This window comes from Hippichthys cyanospilos, chromosome 9 (genome assembly GCF_059441005.1).
Source record: "Hippichthys cyanospilos isolate Australia breed blue-spotted pipefish chromosome 9, RoL_Hcya_1.0, whole genome shotgun sequence".
Classification (NCBI taxonomy): Eukaryota; Metazoa; Chordata; class Actinopteri; order Syngnathiformes; family Syngnathidae; genus Hippichthys; species Hippichthys cyanospilos.
The window spans coordinates 16586257-16600440 of NC_142377.1; the positions used below are offsets into that span (position 1 = coordinate 16586257).

At 39.6% G+C, this 14184-nt stretch overlaps 3 protein-coding genes across 4 annotated transcripts; 2 read left to right on the forward strand and 1 right to left on the reverse strand.

Annotated features, from left to right (window-relative positions):
* Positions 1–487: 487 nt before the first annotated feature.
* ube2r2 (ubiquitin-conjugating enzyme E2R 2) lies at positions 488–7933 on the forward strand. 2 transcript variants are annotated; one of them, XM_088422827.1, is made up of 6 exons: positions 488–1075; positions 1270–1459; positions 3426–3512; positions 3635–3732; positions 4393–4527; positions 4675–7933. In XM_088422827.1, the coding sequence occupies exons 2-6, from the start codon at positions 1283–1285 to the stop codon at positions 4958–4960; spliced, it is 783 nt and encodes a 260-aa protein (XP_088278953.1). In that variant the 5' UTR covers positions 488–1075; positions 1270–1282; the 3' UTR covers positions 4961–7933. The 2 variants fall into 2 exon arrangements, with proteins under 2 accessions (XP_088278953.1, XP_088278952.1); XM_088422826.1 differs by lacking the exon at positions 488–1075 and having other exon boundaries at positions 1253–1459.
* On the reverse strand, positions 6343–9836 carry nudt2 (nudix (nucleoside diphosphate linked moiety X)-type motif 2). Its single transcript, XM_088422828.1, has 3 exons — positions 9763–9836; positions 9274–9400; positions 6343–9105 (listed from the first exon to the last, which is right to left on the reverse strand). Exons 2-3 carry the CDS (start codon positions 9398–9400, stop codon positions 8783–8785), a joined length of 450 nt encoding a protein of 149 aa, XP_088278954.1. The 5' UTR covers positions 9763–9836; the 3' UTR covers positions 6343–8782.
* A 449-nt stretch (positions 9837–10285) lies between these two features.
* rfesd (Rieske (Fe-S) domain containing) lies at positions 10286–12879 on the forward strand. The gene is made up of 4 exons (XM_088423842.1): positions 10286–10418; positions 11802–11973; positions 12242–12276; positions 12412–12879. The coding sequence occupies exons 2-4, from the start codon at positions 11820–11822 to the stop codon at positions 12712–12714; spliced, it is 492 nt and encodes a 163-aa protein (XP_088279968.1). The 5' UTR covers positions 10286–10418; positions 11802–11819; the 3' UTR covers positions 12715–12879.
* Positions 12880–14184: the final 1305 nt, after the last annotated feature.

Below are 14184 nucleotides of genomic sequence, written 5' to 3' on the forward strand. Positions count from 1 at the left end.
CCATTTGCAAATGGTGTCCTTGGAAAATTTGCTTTGTGAAAGGGTTCCCTGACTCCAAAATGTTGATAATCCCTATTTAAAGTGGAAACAATGAGCAATTCTAGTACACATTTTTAGCTAGGGAGTTGATGAACATTATTTTCTTAATCAAGCGAAATAGGAATATGTGGTGTAAGATTTACACCTGTCATTTTGTGAAATTGAAGCCCATCATGCATGTTGGAATTGTAAATAACAGAAAGTCCACACGTGACAATTATGTTCAAACGCTAAACCTCAGAACCGCGAGGCAAACTTGCGTAAGCAAGCTTGTGCAGTAAAATGTGACGCAACTAAAAAATATATATAAAAAAATATTGACAAATTCCTAAAAAAATACAGGGTTACAGCAGGTTGAGAACGCAAGTATTATACGCTTACTTTCAGCAAAAAGATCCATGTTGTGTATCGAGTGCGCGCACGCAAGTCACGTTCCGGACGTCGATGACGCCACGCAGACACGCGCATTGGTAACCGGAAGCATCGTTGAGAGGAAAATAAAAATCGATCAAAACCTCAATTGGTCTTGAGGGTAACTCTCTCGCCTGCTGTGATTTCCCCGGCGTAGCTTCGAATTCGATAACCCTGAACACTCCGCCGTCGGAGGGGAAGGGAGAGAGCAGCAAAAACTGCCAGGTTTGACCGAAGTTGCTCGCTAACTGGTTTAGCTGACGTGGGGAGAAGTTGAGACTACCAGAGAGCAGAGACAAACACAAACAAGCTGGGATCAGCTGAGCGCCTGCCCGAACCGAGCCTACGCCGCGGCGACATGTCACGGAGGGCGACTTTGCTTTTCTGAGCCCAAGAATGATCCACGGGAGACGGTGACTTCCACTGAAACCAGCTCCATGTAGACCGTCAACAGTGGCCACACAAAGAATTTCGGCAGCACAACACGAGGATCCGCACATAGGCAGAAGAACATCCACGACTCATGCCACCACTGTGTGTCACTCTGGCCAAGCACTATCAATGACTTTAATCTTCAATTACCTGCTGTAATCAAACGAGTACATAGTACATTGAGAAAACACAGGTAAACGCTTTCTTTTCTTATTTGGCTTTCTATTTGCACCAGGGAGCCAAATCAAATACATTACAGATAGCTACACAATATGATTGCTTGTATGGAATTACTGCAGTACAACAGTGACAAAAAAAAAGAAATGGCTATAACAATAAACCCATGATGCTTTGGTTTTTTCCATACTCTATGAACGCTGGTGTCAGAAGTGGGATCAGCATGGCCCACCAGGCGACCCCTAGTTCCCAGAAGGCCCTGATGATGGAGTTGAAGTCCCTACAGGAGCAGCCGGTGGAAGGTTTCCGCATCACTTTGGTTCAGGAGTCGGATCTCTACAACTGGGAAGTGGCCATCTTTGGGCCCCCGAACACCCTGTATGAGGGAGGCTACTTTAAGGTAGGTCATATTTGTTTATACGAGTACTAGTGTGGGGTAGCAGTAACAGGCCAGCTTTAGAGTGCTAAGTTTTGGGTTTCGATTCTGCTCCTTGCGAGTGTTGAGTTTGCAAGCACCCCCTGTGCCTGACAGACTTTTGTTTTTATGAAAATCTTTAACAGATCACATCTAATGGTTATACATTTGTCTTTTTTTTTTTTTTTTTTTTGGTGGGTTATTCAGTGCTCTCAAATGACATGTTTTGAAAACAATTCCAAGGTGTTTTATAACATGTTTGTTGACTTACCTTTTGCCAAAATACCACATTGATCAAGAATTACTTTACAACCTATTTCGTGTCTTGCTGAACTTAGTCTGATTTGCACGGCTGGGCTTTCTCTTAAGAAGAAAGTTAATGTAATGCCTCATATTCTGCTGGACTAATAGCCAGTTCGGCTTTTGTCACCGTGGCAACCGATGGTGTAGCTCTGGTGTGAACTAGAGAGGCATCTCAAAGAAATGAGTGCCCATAAAGACAACCAATTCATTTTTACACTGGATTTCAGTGCTTCATGTATTACACAGTATGTAGTGCTTGGAAATACCATAAAAGAAAAACATGCATCTTTTATTGAAAGTAGAGCAAGGAATCTGATTGAGTAACTAAGTGACCATTGGATGACCACAATATTCACTTTGACTGAAATTCATAATAGCGTAGCATATTGTCATGTGGGGGGAAAATTTTGTGCACATTTTAGTCAGCTAATGAGCATGATATTCAGCTTTAGTAATCAGGCAATGAATGTCGTCTAGGATGTGCATCCTTTTTTTGTTGTTATTCTGTTGTGCTAGCAGTAAGAGAGTTTGCGAATTTGGATGCTGGACTGAAGAAACTCTACTTTGTTAGTTTGCGCTACTTTAGCTAGCATGTTATGGATTAATTTAATAGTTTACTAACAGTGAAAAACAGCCGGTGTTGTAGATCAGTGCTTCTCAATTATTTTTTGCCCCCCCTCTAGGAAAGAGAAACCAATTTGTACCCCACCCCCACTTGCTGCAGTGTCTGTAAATAAGGTCATTATGTTTAAAAAAAATGTGTATGGATACAGTTAGTATTCTTCTTCTTAAATTAACAAAAAGAAAAATAGGAACATAAATAAACTTTCTACAAATGTTGACATTTGAGTCTAAATATTAACTTTTAAGCCAGTTCCTTGCGGTAATCCTCCCCACACACACACACCATTATGATCACATTGGATTTTTCATTTGTTGGATGTGTTTATGGGCAAAAGCCAAATTCCAATAGATGCTGTGGTTAAACATCAGAATCAAAACACTAATATTAATAAAAGAACTCAACATTTGAGCAGTTAATGCAAAGTGTATGATAATATTAGGGTATTTATTTTTCAAATAGCTTCAACTTTCTCTGACAAAAGTCTTTAGTTAAAACAGGATAGTGAAGACAAACTTATTAAATAAAATCCCTAGTAGACACAGACTAAAAAAATTAGGGCTCATCATCTGTTCAGTCATCAGTGTCTTCTACAAGAAACAAAAAACGTGGCTCACTCAGGGCGAGTTTACCATTTGTCTGTATTAACAAACACAAGATTAAACACTGCCTCATTTTCAACTTTCCAAGTGCTTCAATGCTTGTTCTTGTCATAACAGGTTTGGGCCAGCACTTTAGGAAAGTAGCGACAGCCGTGGTGCAGACTAGATACAAAAGGAATGCTTTAGTTCTGATGTCATGGAGATATACGTTTAAATTTTCTTTTTTTTTTTAACTTAAAGACTAGACTATGAAGCAGTCTTTTACAACACCTTTTTACAAACCTACAATCCATTCACCTACACATTATTTTCATTTATAGATGCGGCCATATTTTAAGGGTCTTTTTTTAGTTATTGATGAATACAAATTTTAATCTGAAGATCCAGGACGACCAAAACTATGAGTGTATGTTTCCTGGTCCAGGCTCACATCAAGTTCCCAGTGGACTACCCGTATTTACCACCAACCTTCCGTTTCATCACCAAGATGTGGCACCCCAACATCTACGAGGTAATTTTCTTCCATGTGTTTCATATGTTTGGGTAGTCGTATGACTGTACAGGTCCAAAGTGTCACTAAATACCGGTTAGCACTCTTTTTGCGACATTGTGTTTTTTGATGTTTTTCCCCAGAATGGTGACGTGTGCATCTCCATCCTGCACCCTCCAGTTGATGATCCACAAAGCGGGGAGCTTCCGTCAGAAAGATGGAATCCAACACAGAATGTCAGGTAAGCTTACTTTGTTTGTGACTATGATGCTTCCGAATTATTATGGTTAATAAACTGTGATATAAAAGTTCTTAGTTCTACTGTATTAAACATTTGTAGCTTGTACCAGCATTTCTGATATGTTAATAAAAAATGGCGCATATTAAAGGGAGTACTTTAATCATTTTCTGTAATAAAATGTGATATTTTGTCTACAATGCATTTGTTTAAAACAATATTTTTCCCACTTGCTGTTGACTGAAAATGACATTTGCTCAGGGCTCCCGTTTTCTGAGTTTGGTCATGTGACATTTACAAGCTGAACTGCTCTTTACCTGAGCCTTGGGCCAATTTGTTGTCCTTTTAGTCGACAGCGTTGATAAATGTTTTTAAAGGTATTAAGTTTACATGAGAAATAATTTACTTATTAAATAAATTCTCTTCTACCTTTTTTAGTGGCAATCACAACATGTTGATTGTGGTTCAATAAAATAGGTTGCACTTCAGAATATTGTTTCTTGCTAAGGACTCAAGGGGCTGCATTTTGCCAAGAATGGACCCAAAGCCAGAATGTGCTCTCCAACCTGTTTTAACGAGGATCTATTGGAAGGGGTCTTGACTGCCAAAATCTAATTCTGGATTGTGTGCACTGCTTATGTTTGCATGTTTTTCTTTTAATAGGACGATCCTGCTTAGCGTCATCTCACTACTCAATGAGCCAAATACTTTTTCCCCTGCGAATGTGGACGCGTCGGTCATGTTTCGCAGATGGAGGGACAGCAAAGGGAAGGACAAAGAATATGCAGAAATTATCAGGTAATGTTGCACTACTATTAAATAATAGGAATGGGACAGGACACTAATCCCACGGATGGTCGTCCCATCCTCAGTAAATGATTTCTGATCTATGTGCTTCTGATATAATCGCAGATAACCTGAGAACGATTTTTTGTTAAACGACAGGAAACAGGTGTTGTCCACTGTGGCAGATGCCGAGCGAGACGGCGTCAAGGTGCCAACCACGCTGGCGGAATACTGCGTCCAAACCAGGGTTCCCTCCCAGGACAGTAGCTCGGACCTTCTCTACGATGACCTTTACGACGATGACATGGAGGAGGACGAAGAGGAAGATGACGAGAGCGAGATGGAGTCGATAGGTGAAGCCGGAGCAGTCGGTTCCGTGGAGGACGGCGGGACGTCCAACAGATGTTACGACAACCAGGATGACTCTGGCAATGAAGAGTCCTGATAATCTGGATCGTTACCGCTCCTTGCCAACTAACCGCATCCCCTGCCCCATTTTGTGTGAGTGTGTTGTGTTTGTGTGTGTGTGTACACAGTGGGGTCAAAAGTCTACTGCCAAATACCTTTCACCATCTATTAAATAGTAAATGTCTCTACAATACTTTTTACGTAAGATTTCACTAAAACGTTTGTTGTCGAGTCACCGTTTGCCTTAATTACAGCTTGCACTCTGTCTGATAAAAACGTATTGCAGAAACAATTTGGTGTTGCTTTAACCCCCCGTAGTATTTACAATTTCGGTTGTTTAGATGTTTTTCTTCTTTAATCTTGGCGTTGAGGTTGTTTGCGACTATGTACGTCCTTTTAAACAAATGCAAAATGGAGTTTTCTTGGACTCCCTGACCACTTCATTTGGTACACTTGGGTACACTTTGGTACACTAACCCTACTTGTGACTCATTTGTTCTACCATACTCATGCTTAGTGTGCTAAGTAGAGGACATCCTGGCCTTTCCAATGATGTCTCATGTGTTAGGGTGGGATGCAACTAACACTTTGAGTGCCGTTGACGTGAAAGTACGTCAAAGGGAAACCTACCGTGGGGTGCCAACTACATTTTTTTTATGGGAATGGGCAGAGAAAGGTTTTGCGCAGCTCTGATTTGATCATTGAGCCATGAAAATAAAAATAAAACATTGTCACTATGATCAGGAACAAAATGGAAGGCTATACTTTAAAAGGCATTACTTCAAAAATTGTGTGGCATGTTTTTTTGTTTTTTTTTAAAGAGTAAATATAACAACAGTCGACGTAAACAAATAGGCTGGGTCTCAGGTTTGGTGAAATTTGCAACACTGTCCGTTAACGTAGCTAAATAAGGTAACCAAAACTAACGTGTAGGCTGATGAATGTGGTCAGTTGGACCATTGTCACAAGTCATAAAACCTTCTTGTCTGCAATGAAGTTACTTAGTATTTGACAAATGATGAAAACAATGGCCCAAACGTATCCTCTCCAGCCCCACTGTTGTCTGTCTGCTTTTGTGTTGAACACCATCTCACATGTCTCTTCTTGCCACTTTTTTTATTGTCCTCCTAAGCGTGTGTGTGTTCTCCCCCCACAAGGAATGAGCATATACAGTGTGGCAAATACGCAAAGTGACACTAAACGACTAAGCCACAAAGTGGCCGGCCGGGCGAAGTGTCTCATGGCAGTCTACTTGCTCATGTCTGCCTTTTCAATGCAATCAGAAAAAAACTGTTGACACAAAGCAGCAGCCATCACCACTCACCCTAAAAAAGGGTGAGCAAGCTGAAGACTTTCTCTACCGCCTCTTGAACCTCAGGGCCTCGAGACTTTATCTGAGAGGAAAAAGCAACAAGGGACGATGGTCACCGGTTTTTCTTTATTTCCTGATGTTTTAGAGGGTAAATGGCCTTCAATCCCACAACATGAGCGTTTACAAGTGTTGATGTTGGTCCCAATTAAGAATTCTTTTTTTGCCACCGAATAAGCAAAATCCACACAAGCGGAGAACATTTTTTTCCCTCAGAGGCTGCTCACATGATGTTATTACCGATGTGCAAATGTTATACTTTTACACCCTCTCGATTTGGGTTTGCTCACATGACATTTTGTGTGTTTGCAGTGCAGAACATTATAAGATGTGTTTGGAGGCATTGTGCAAATCTGGCTGGATATCATGCTAAGGAATTGAAGTACAGCTGAATCTTTTTTTTTTTTTAAGAGGAGCTGGAAATTTCCAAGATGTTTAAAGAGACACTTAATGACTTGAATGTGAAACCAAAGGAGTGAAATGTTTCCTCCTGTGCTACGGAAACTCACTGAGACAATAAGAAGAACTCAAGCTCAAAAGGTGTAATATGAATGAAACGGATCATTTTGACACAACGCTAAGTGCAACGAGAAATGCCAGACATTCGTTGGGAACTCTCCCTGATGTGACATTTTTTTGTTTTGTTTTAGTGATGAGATCATTTCATCAGTCTTGTGTCTGTTGAACGCGAAGCTGTCCTAGCATCATCTAGACCATATTGCTTCTGTCTTCAAAAGACGAGAGCAACTTGGACGAGAATGATGTGAATGTTAAAAGGGAAGTCAGTAATGTTCTTAAATAATATGTTCTATGCTGCCCTTCTAGTTTGAACAGTATTTTAATTATTAATGTGTTAGTGGAATATGAATTTAGCAGCAAAATCCATCTTAGGGGGCAGTCATTTTTGTCACTTGCCGTCTACTGAAAATGACATCACATTGCCCAAATGGCTGTCCCCTGTAAAGGACAAAACTGGATGGATTTGCTGCCCAACCCCAATGTTATGTTTAGACAAACGAGGGCTTATAGACTATATTATTGTAAAGAAAATGTTTAACTTGACTTCGCCTTTATGTGACAAGTTGGGATCACAGGACCAGGCTGACGTTTGACATTTAATAAATACAGTGAAAGCTAATGTGCATGGGTTAAGGAAAACAGAAAGGTTGTTTTTTTTTTGGGGGGTGCAAATTACACCAAAACTCGAACCTGAGTCAGCAGTGCTATTTAGTAGTGATGAACAATGAAGCTTTATGAACCATCCAGAGGAGTGAAAAAAAAATCAAGTGCTTTACGAAGCTTCGTTTTCCCATCACTACTGATTAGGCGTCAGTTTACGTCCACGTAAGTCAGTCCACCTTTTCTTTACTTAATTCACCATTGTTTTTTAACTGATGGGATAATTGAATGAATCAGAAACTCACAGACAAAATGAATAAACCCCCTCGTGCCACTGTAAGACTTGCGTGAGGATGTCACATGGTCTCATACACCCCTATCAGACTGCGTCTTTAGAGTGTGTCCAAACTTATTGATGTTAAATGCTGTAGATGTTTGGCATTTTCTTAATTTTGTCCACTAGTGTGTTATTGTTATTTAGGATGCGAGTGTCATTGATAAAGGATTTAATTGTAAACAAAATGCCAATGTTTTGTTTGTGGCCAGACAGATTTGCATTGAGCCCACAAGTCATTACCTACACTACATACGTTGCTGGTTTCTGAGGGTTTGAAATTATGGTTGACTTGCAAAAGAGGCACAGTTGTTGTGGTATCATTTGGAGTTCATCAATAAAACAATATGCTATCAAAGGTTTGCATATAGTCGTACATTTTCGTTTTACTTTATCAGGATTTTGAATAAAATTCAATTTAATGGGTGGCAAACTGGGGAACAGGGAACCCCCCTACAAACACATTGATATATGTTATACTAAACATTCATTGAAGATGAGGACATAATGATTGGAGGAAAAGTAACCATTGCACACAGCTCAGTGACATTTGTGCGAGAACACAAAATAATAGGTGTGTAGGGTGGCCCACAAATATTACTGTGTTAAGTCAAATAATTTGTCATTCCGCCTCAAACAGACGCCTCATTTTTTGGTGCCACTAGATGGCTCTAGATACTAATCTGATATGACTTATTTTGATTGATTTATTTAAAATGTTTTCTATTAATTGCACATTCCATTTCCTAGACAAAAACTGGGTATTGTCCACAAAATGTGGGTGACAGAGGCCACAGGACATTGTATATTATAATGTAGCCTGTATACAGATTTCACAGTTAATAGATAGATATTATAGTTGGACCAATAAAAGCCTCGAAACAGCAAAGTAAAATATGCTCTATGACAGTACACATCCGTACTTTAAAATACTCCATTGGGACTATTGTACGCCGAGGGACAGCATGTACAGTATTTTCCAAACACATTTGATTAGAGAGAGTTATGTGATATTGCGACGTAGAATTGTCCCTGTGTCACACTTTGTCCTGCTGAGCCTCCAAGTATCTGTGTGCCGCTCTTAGAGTGTCCTGCATGTCTTTGTGCTCGGCTAGCGTGCAGGCGTCCTCCAATCGGGCCCAGCGGAAGTTCTGGTGCTCACTGGACAAAGTGACCTCCATCCCTGGGTCTCGGAGCTCAGCCAGCCAGTACAGCACCTCCTTGGGTCGGCCTCTTACCTCGTAATGCAGCTCCTTCAGGAAGCCCTTGATTACCTGAAGGTCTTCTGAGCCAAGGCCCGCCTCTTCCTTGGTCTCTCGAAGAGCTGTGGTGAGGTCATCCTCACCTGGGTCCACGTGGCCTGATGGTGAGCAAATCATTTTTTAAAATTGAAAATGGGAAATTGAAAAAAACGTTCAAATATAAATAGAAGCATATGTCGTGTTTGTGTAAAGTTTAGGAAAATTCTACACCACTATACCACACTAACAGTACCATTGACGAGGGTAAAGCGTGTTGTTTTTTTAACCTTTAGGTGGAGTCCAGTGGTGTTGTCCATATGAGGTCTGCAAGAGGAGATACTCGATGTTGTCAGCTGGAGGAGGAACACTTGCAAGACGTCGAAATACAATGAAGCCACAGGCTCGCAGCGCCATCTTGTGGCAAAGAGGAGACAAGACTTTAGCGCCGGGTAGAAGCGAGCTTCAAACCATATTGGCATTATTAAACAAGTACAAGCAGAAGTGCAACAACTATTCACGCATATTTTTTAAAAACACGATGCACTGTTACACACATGTGTAGTATGTACACACATATGTACAGTACAAGCGTATGCACGCATTGATGAGTGTATGTTTCGTTAGCATTTTGACAGTTCTATATATGGCCTCAGTGGCAAAAGCATTAATTGCTACTCCCACAGATATGAAAGTGTTGATACGATGAATAAAATCAATGGAAAAAGAAACTGAGAATAATCACGTGTTTTATTATACTTAAAAAAAATAAAACTTACGGTTCAACTACAAAGGTACGCCTTATCGTAGCTTGTTTCTTATGGGCACGACAAACACAGCGCACAGATGCAACTCAAAAGCATCCCGGGCTGATATGAGAGCGGAGCTTTCGGGTTCCGCTTTTTTAAAACGTGTCTGAAATAATTTTTTGCGTGTTTAACTACTTTTCCTGATCTATGGCTGAATAAAGTAAAATTATAGATAATAATATATACTTCCGTCTTTTTGACGCACACAATAATCATTTAAAAAGGGAAGGAATCTTGGAATAATAAGTTTTAACGAGGTTTAGTGGTGGTTCACTTTTATTCACTATAAGTACTGTACTTACTTTTCTATTATTGTTGTTCTTATAAAGTGCGAATCGCATTGTATATATTTGAGCCAAACAGTAACAATGATCACCATAATAATCATCATCACCACTATGATCATCACAGAGTACTCGTGAATTTTCGTCTACAAATAAAACTGCTAAAGCTGTTGTGCATGGAGGAAACAGGAGAGCGATAGTGTTGATAAGAGCCACTGAAGGCAGCATGTGTCTGAAGATAACAAATAACGAGGCCTCCATCCCACACAGTGGAGTTGTGAGCTACAGTATATATTTGCTTGGCTTGGCACAGAGGACACAGAAGAGCTCCGCAAATTAAAGGTAAGGGGATATATTTTCATTTTCAAGCAAAAAAACAAAAAACAAAAATGCGGCCAGATAGACTGTTACTTTCTGTATATCTTCGAATAACAGGTTTGATTTCTTTATTTACCATAATTGATGGTGTAATGGTACCATTGACCTGACTAGTGCAGATAGAGTGGTGATGTGAATGGCTGTTTGTCTCTACACATGTTTTGAGGTCCGGGATCTAGTCTGCCTTTTCCCCAAAGTCAGTTCCATCTAACCCTCTACAGCGGTGGTCCCCAAACTACTCTCTAACCACCTTCTGCAGTCTCTGCCCCCTGGGAAGATGGGGAAAAAAAAAACTATAAAACCCCTAAAACAAAAGGAGCGATTGTGAAAAGGTTAGGTAAGAGAATGGTTGATTCACCGTGCAGGGATTTGAACCTGCCGTGGACACAGGATTATTTTTGTTTACAATGCAAAGAAAAGGCAGTTCATCTCATTTGCCGGTGGCTGCATTCGAAGAATACAATCTGCGCTAACATTATGAATCCCACCACAAACACTTTTTTTTTTTTTTTGTAGTCAAGATCCCAGAAAAGAGTAGTAATATTGGTTATTGTGGCATTCTGGAAAACAAAAAATGCTCAGTTTAAGACATCACTGCGACCGTCACACTTTTTGTTACAATCTGAACTGCTCCCCCCCCTCCATCTGAGAAGAGAAGAGTAATGAGGCCCTTGGATGAAAAAGTTTGGGAACCCCTGCTTTACAAGACTAGCAGTACAGAAAATGTATAGAAATTACAGTTGTTTGACAAAAAATGGCCAAGACATTCCAGAGGGTTATCAAATGAAAAAAAAAACCAGACAAAAAAAAAAAAAAAAACATTATTTGTTCTTAGTCTTTGTCTCATGTTATGTAATTCCTTTGACATCTTGGCTGGAGGCTTCCTTACATGCGACTTTCACTCCTATCCTACTACTGTGTTTACTCAGGCTCCACTGAAAAGCTCGTTATTCCACTACATGAATCATTCTTGGGGTCAGATTCTGTTGCATTAAGATATTTATAGAATATTGTCACAAAGCCTGCACATGGAGATGAGTGTGTGGATGGAAGGATGACAGTAGAATCTAATGTGTGCAATGTGGTTAACTTGTCTCTATAATGTAGGTCACGAAATGTGATCTTTCAGAAGGAGAGTTGCTTGCCCCCCCCCAAAAAATTCTATTTGCTGTAATTCTGTTCTGTTTTTAGTTTGTATCTACTCAATTATATATTACATAAAAATTAGGCTCCAGTTGTGTGGAAGGCCGTTTCTCTTGGCCTAAACATTATCGGACAAACTGGCCTACTTTAAAAGCCTGCAATCTAATATTTCTTTCCGAAAATCATTTTTGTGGTCCAAAATAGAAAGAATTTCACAGTGCCATGGAGCAAAAGGAGCCACTGGATGGATGTCATTTTGTGGGGAAGAAAGAAGACTTGATTAAAGCAAAGCGCACATTCAAAACACTGGACGATCGGGATGTACTGATCATCTACCACCAGGGAGGCTTCTACGCTTTGGACTATTACTGCTATCGTGAGTGTATTTTCCTGCAGGGTTGAAGTCAAGCAAATTTTTTTGACCGATATTATTGCGAATATGATAAAGTAATAAATGTCATTTAAAAAACTGCTCCAAAACTGTAAATATCAACACCAGACTTACTTGTGTGTGATTAACCTTACACACAATGCTAAGTGATCTTTTTTCGTCTATCTTTTAAATAATCAACTCTTTCACTTTTGTGACGCGTTCATTTGAAAACAATTATTATGCAGCACTAATTACCTACCTTGTCTAATAGATGCTGGTACTAAGCTGGAGACTGGAGACATTGAGGTGAGACTTGAAGCTTATTTCAACACAAAGCAGACGTTATGTGTTTTGTACTTTTTTTGCCTTTCATGTGTTCATCTGTAAAAATCAAGTTAATTACTTTTTTTATTTTTTTATTTTTTTTCCCCCACTCCACAGGAATTAGGCGGCACGCTGTGTATTATTTGTCCTAAACACAAGTACAAGATTTCCCTCGCCAAAGGGGAGGGTTTATGCAAGACCATAGACGGGACCAAAAACCCACCTATGACCAGATGGTTCTCAAAAGGAGTTAAGCAGCGAGTCCACACAGTGACTGAGACCAATGGGAACGTTTATGTGGAGCTCTCCAAGATGCCCGGATATATTGAGTCAGACTACTACCAGGGTGAGGAGGGCAAAGAAAAAAGGGCAAAAGCTCAGGCAGCGGCTGACTTGGATGAGGGGGTGGAATCTTCTTAGTGTTTTAGCAAATATTGCAATGGTATCATATTGCATCTTAACCCAGAATGTCAGAAGATTCTTCTGATGAATGTGAAAATGTTTTGATCTTAACTGAGCAAAATTGTAATGAAAAACCACAATGATATACATTTTTTTTAGATAATAAATCTGTTATCTAGAAAAATTCAGAAATGTTCTTGCCTCTTTTTATTTTAATGGGATCTGAACCAAGGGCTTGTAGTAAGGGTTGACAATAGATTTGGGACCTTGGGTTGTGAAGGGCATGCAGCGGACAATAAGTTAAAAATTTATGGCATGTGAAATATTAAAATATAATTATGTTGTCAAATTCATGGTCCAGTAAGGGTTGTAAGGCCTGCATATTTTTTTTTAGGTCAGTCAGTAAGCAGCATATTGGAGGAAAAAGACATTTGCTTGTACGCACTTTGTATGTAGTGCTGCTTTGAATGACACAAGAGGCCAATTAGACCTTTAAGATTTTCTTTAGTGGAAACCCTGGAGCTTTTCCAAGAGGGATGTTATAATCACATTTATAAGGTCCACGGGGGCTAGTTTTATATTTCATTCCTTTATCAGCTAATGGTCTTCACCTTGTCATTGATGTACATTTACATCGTTCCACATGCACCACGCTATTGCTTGAATATGTCTTTATCCATTTATCCGTGTGCAGGACCGCGTTCGAGCCAGGAGAAAAAAAAATCAACCGGTGTGCAAATTGCGGGCTGATGGCCTAAAACGAATGTAAATTTGAACGTCGTCTCAGACCTATCTTTGAGAAGTTTGCATGTTCTTCTGAAACGTGTGTGACATGTGGATGAGGTTTATGTTTGTATTTTGTTTTGTTTTTGATAGAGTGAAGGGTTTCTTAGGGATCTGAGAGTTTTATTTTTTCTGAAAGGTGTATCAATCCGACATCGATATCCAATATTGGTCTGATATCAGCCAAAAAACATATCATATTAGTTTACATTCAAAAATCTCAAATATTAAGACTCATACACAAGCAGCATATCCCAAATTTCCTAATCCGCTCCTGCTCTTCTAACCAGCATCTAGATTTATCATGTTAACTTTAATTTAGAATTCTGCATTTCCTCATATTTGTTGTTGCTGACAATTAGTCTTTGTTTGAATAGCATATCATTTGATCAAGCCTCTTCTAATACTTCCCATTATAATAATAAATAAATACTGTACATGCATCTTTCTTGCTCATAATGGAAGTTTAAAAAAATTGTATCGGAACATACAGTACTTTGGGCAGGCTGGTACACAACAGTATGGTGTACCAGCGGTTCTCAAATTTAGCCTCTTGCATACAGGGAATTTTACGACATTACATTACAATACGTATAGTGCGCAAAATGTACGAGGTGCATTCACTTGCACTCGGATATTTCAATCTCAGACAAAATTTAAAGGGAGTACTGTATCTGTCATTTTTTCGCTTGCGCCCGTGGGAGC

Excerpts from the sequence above, each read along its gene's own strand:
- ube2r2 (XM_088422826.1), top strand. The coding sequence starts at position 1,253 with ATGAACGCTGGTGTCAGAAGTGGGATCAGCATGGCCCACCAGGCGACC. Across the intron at positions 3,733-4,392 it reads AATCCAACACAGAATGTCAG|GACGATCCTGCTTAGCGTCA; the intron begins GTAAGCTTACTT and ends TTCTTTTAATAG. Across the intron at positions 4,528-4,674 it reads GAATATGCAGAAATTATCAG|GAAACAGGTGTTGTCCACTG; the intron begins GTAATGTTGCAC and ends GTTAAACGACAG.
- nudt2 (XM_088422828.1), bottom strand. The coding sequence starts at position 9,400 with ATGGCGCTGCGAGCCTGTGGCTTCATTGTATTTCGACGTCTTGCAAGT. Across the intron at positions 9,106-9,273 it reads CCACTGGACTCCACCTAAAG|GCCACGTGGACCCAGGTGAG; the intron begins GTTAAAAAAACA and ends GCTCACCATCAG.
- rfesd (XM_088423842.1), top strand. The coding sequence starts at position 11,820 with ATGGAGCAAAAGGAGCCACTGGATGGATGTCATTTTGTGGGGAAGAAA. Across the intron at positions 11,974-12,241 it reads TTTGGACTATTACTGCTATC|ATGCTGGTACTAAGCTGGAG; the intron begins GTGAGTGTATTT and ends CTTGTCTAATAG. Across the intron at positions 12,277-12,411 it reads TGGAGACTGGAGACATTGAG|GAATTAGGCGGCACGCTGTG; the intron begins GTGAGACTTGAA and ends CCCACTCCACAG.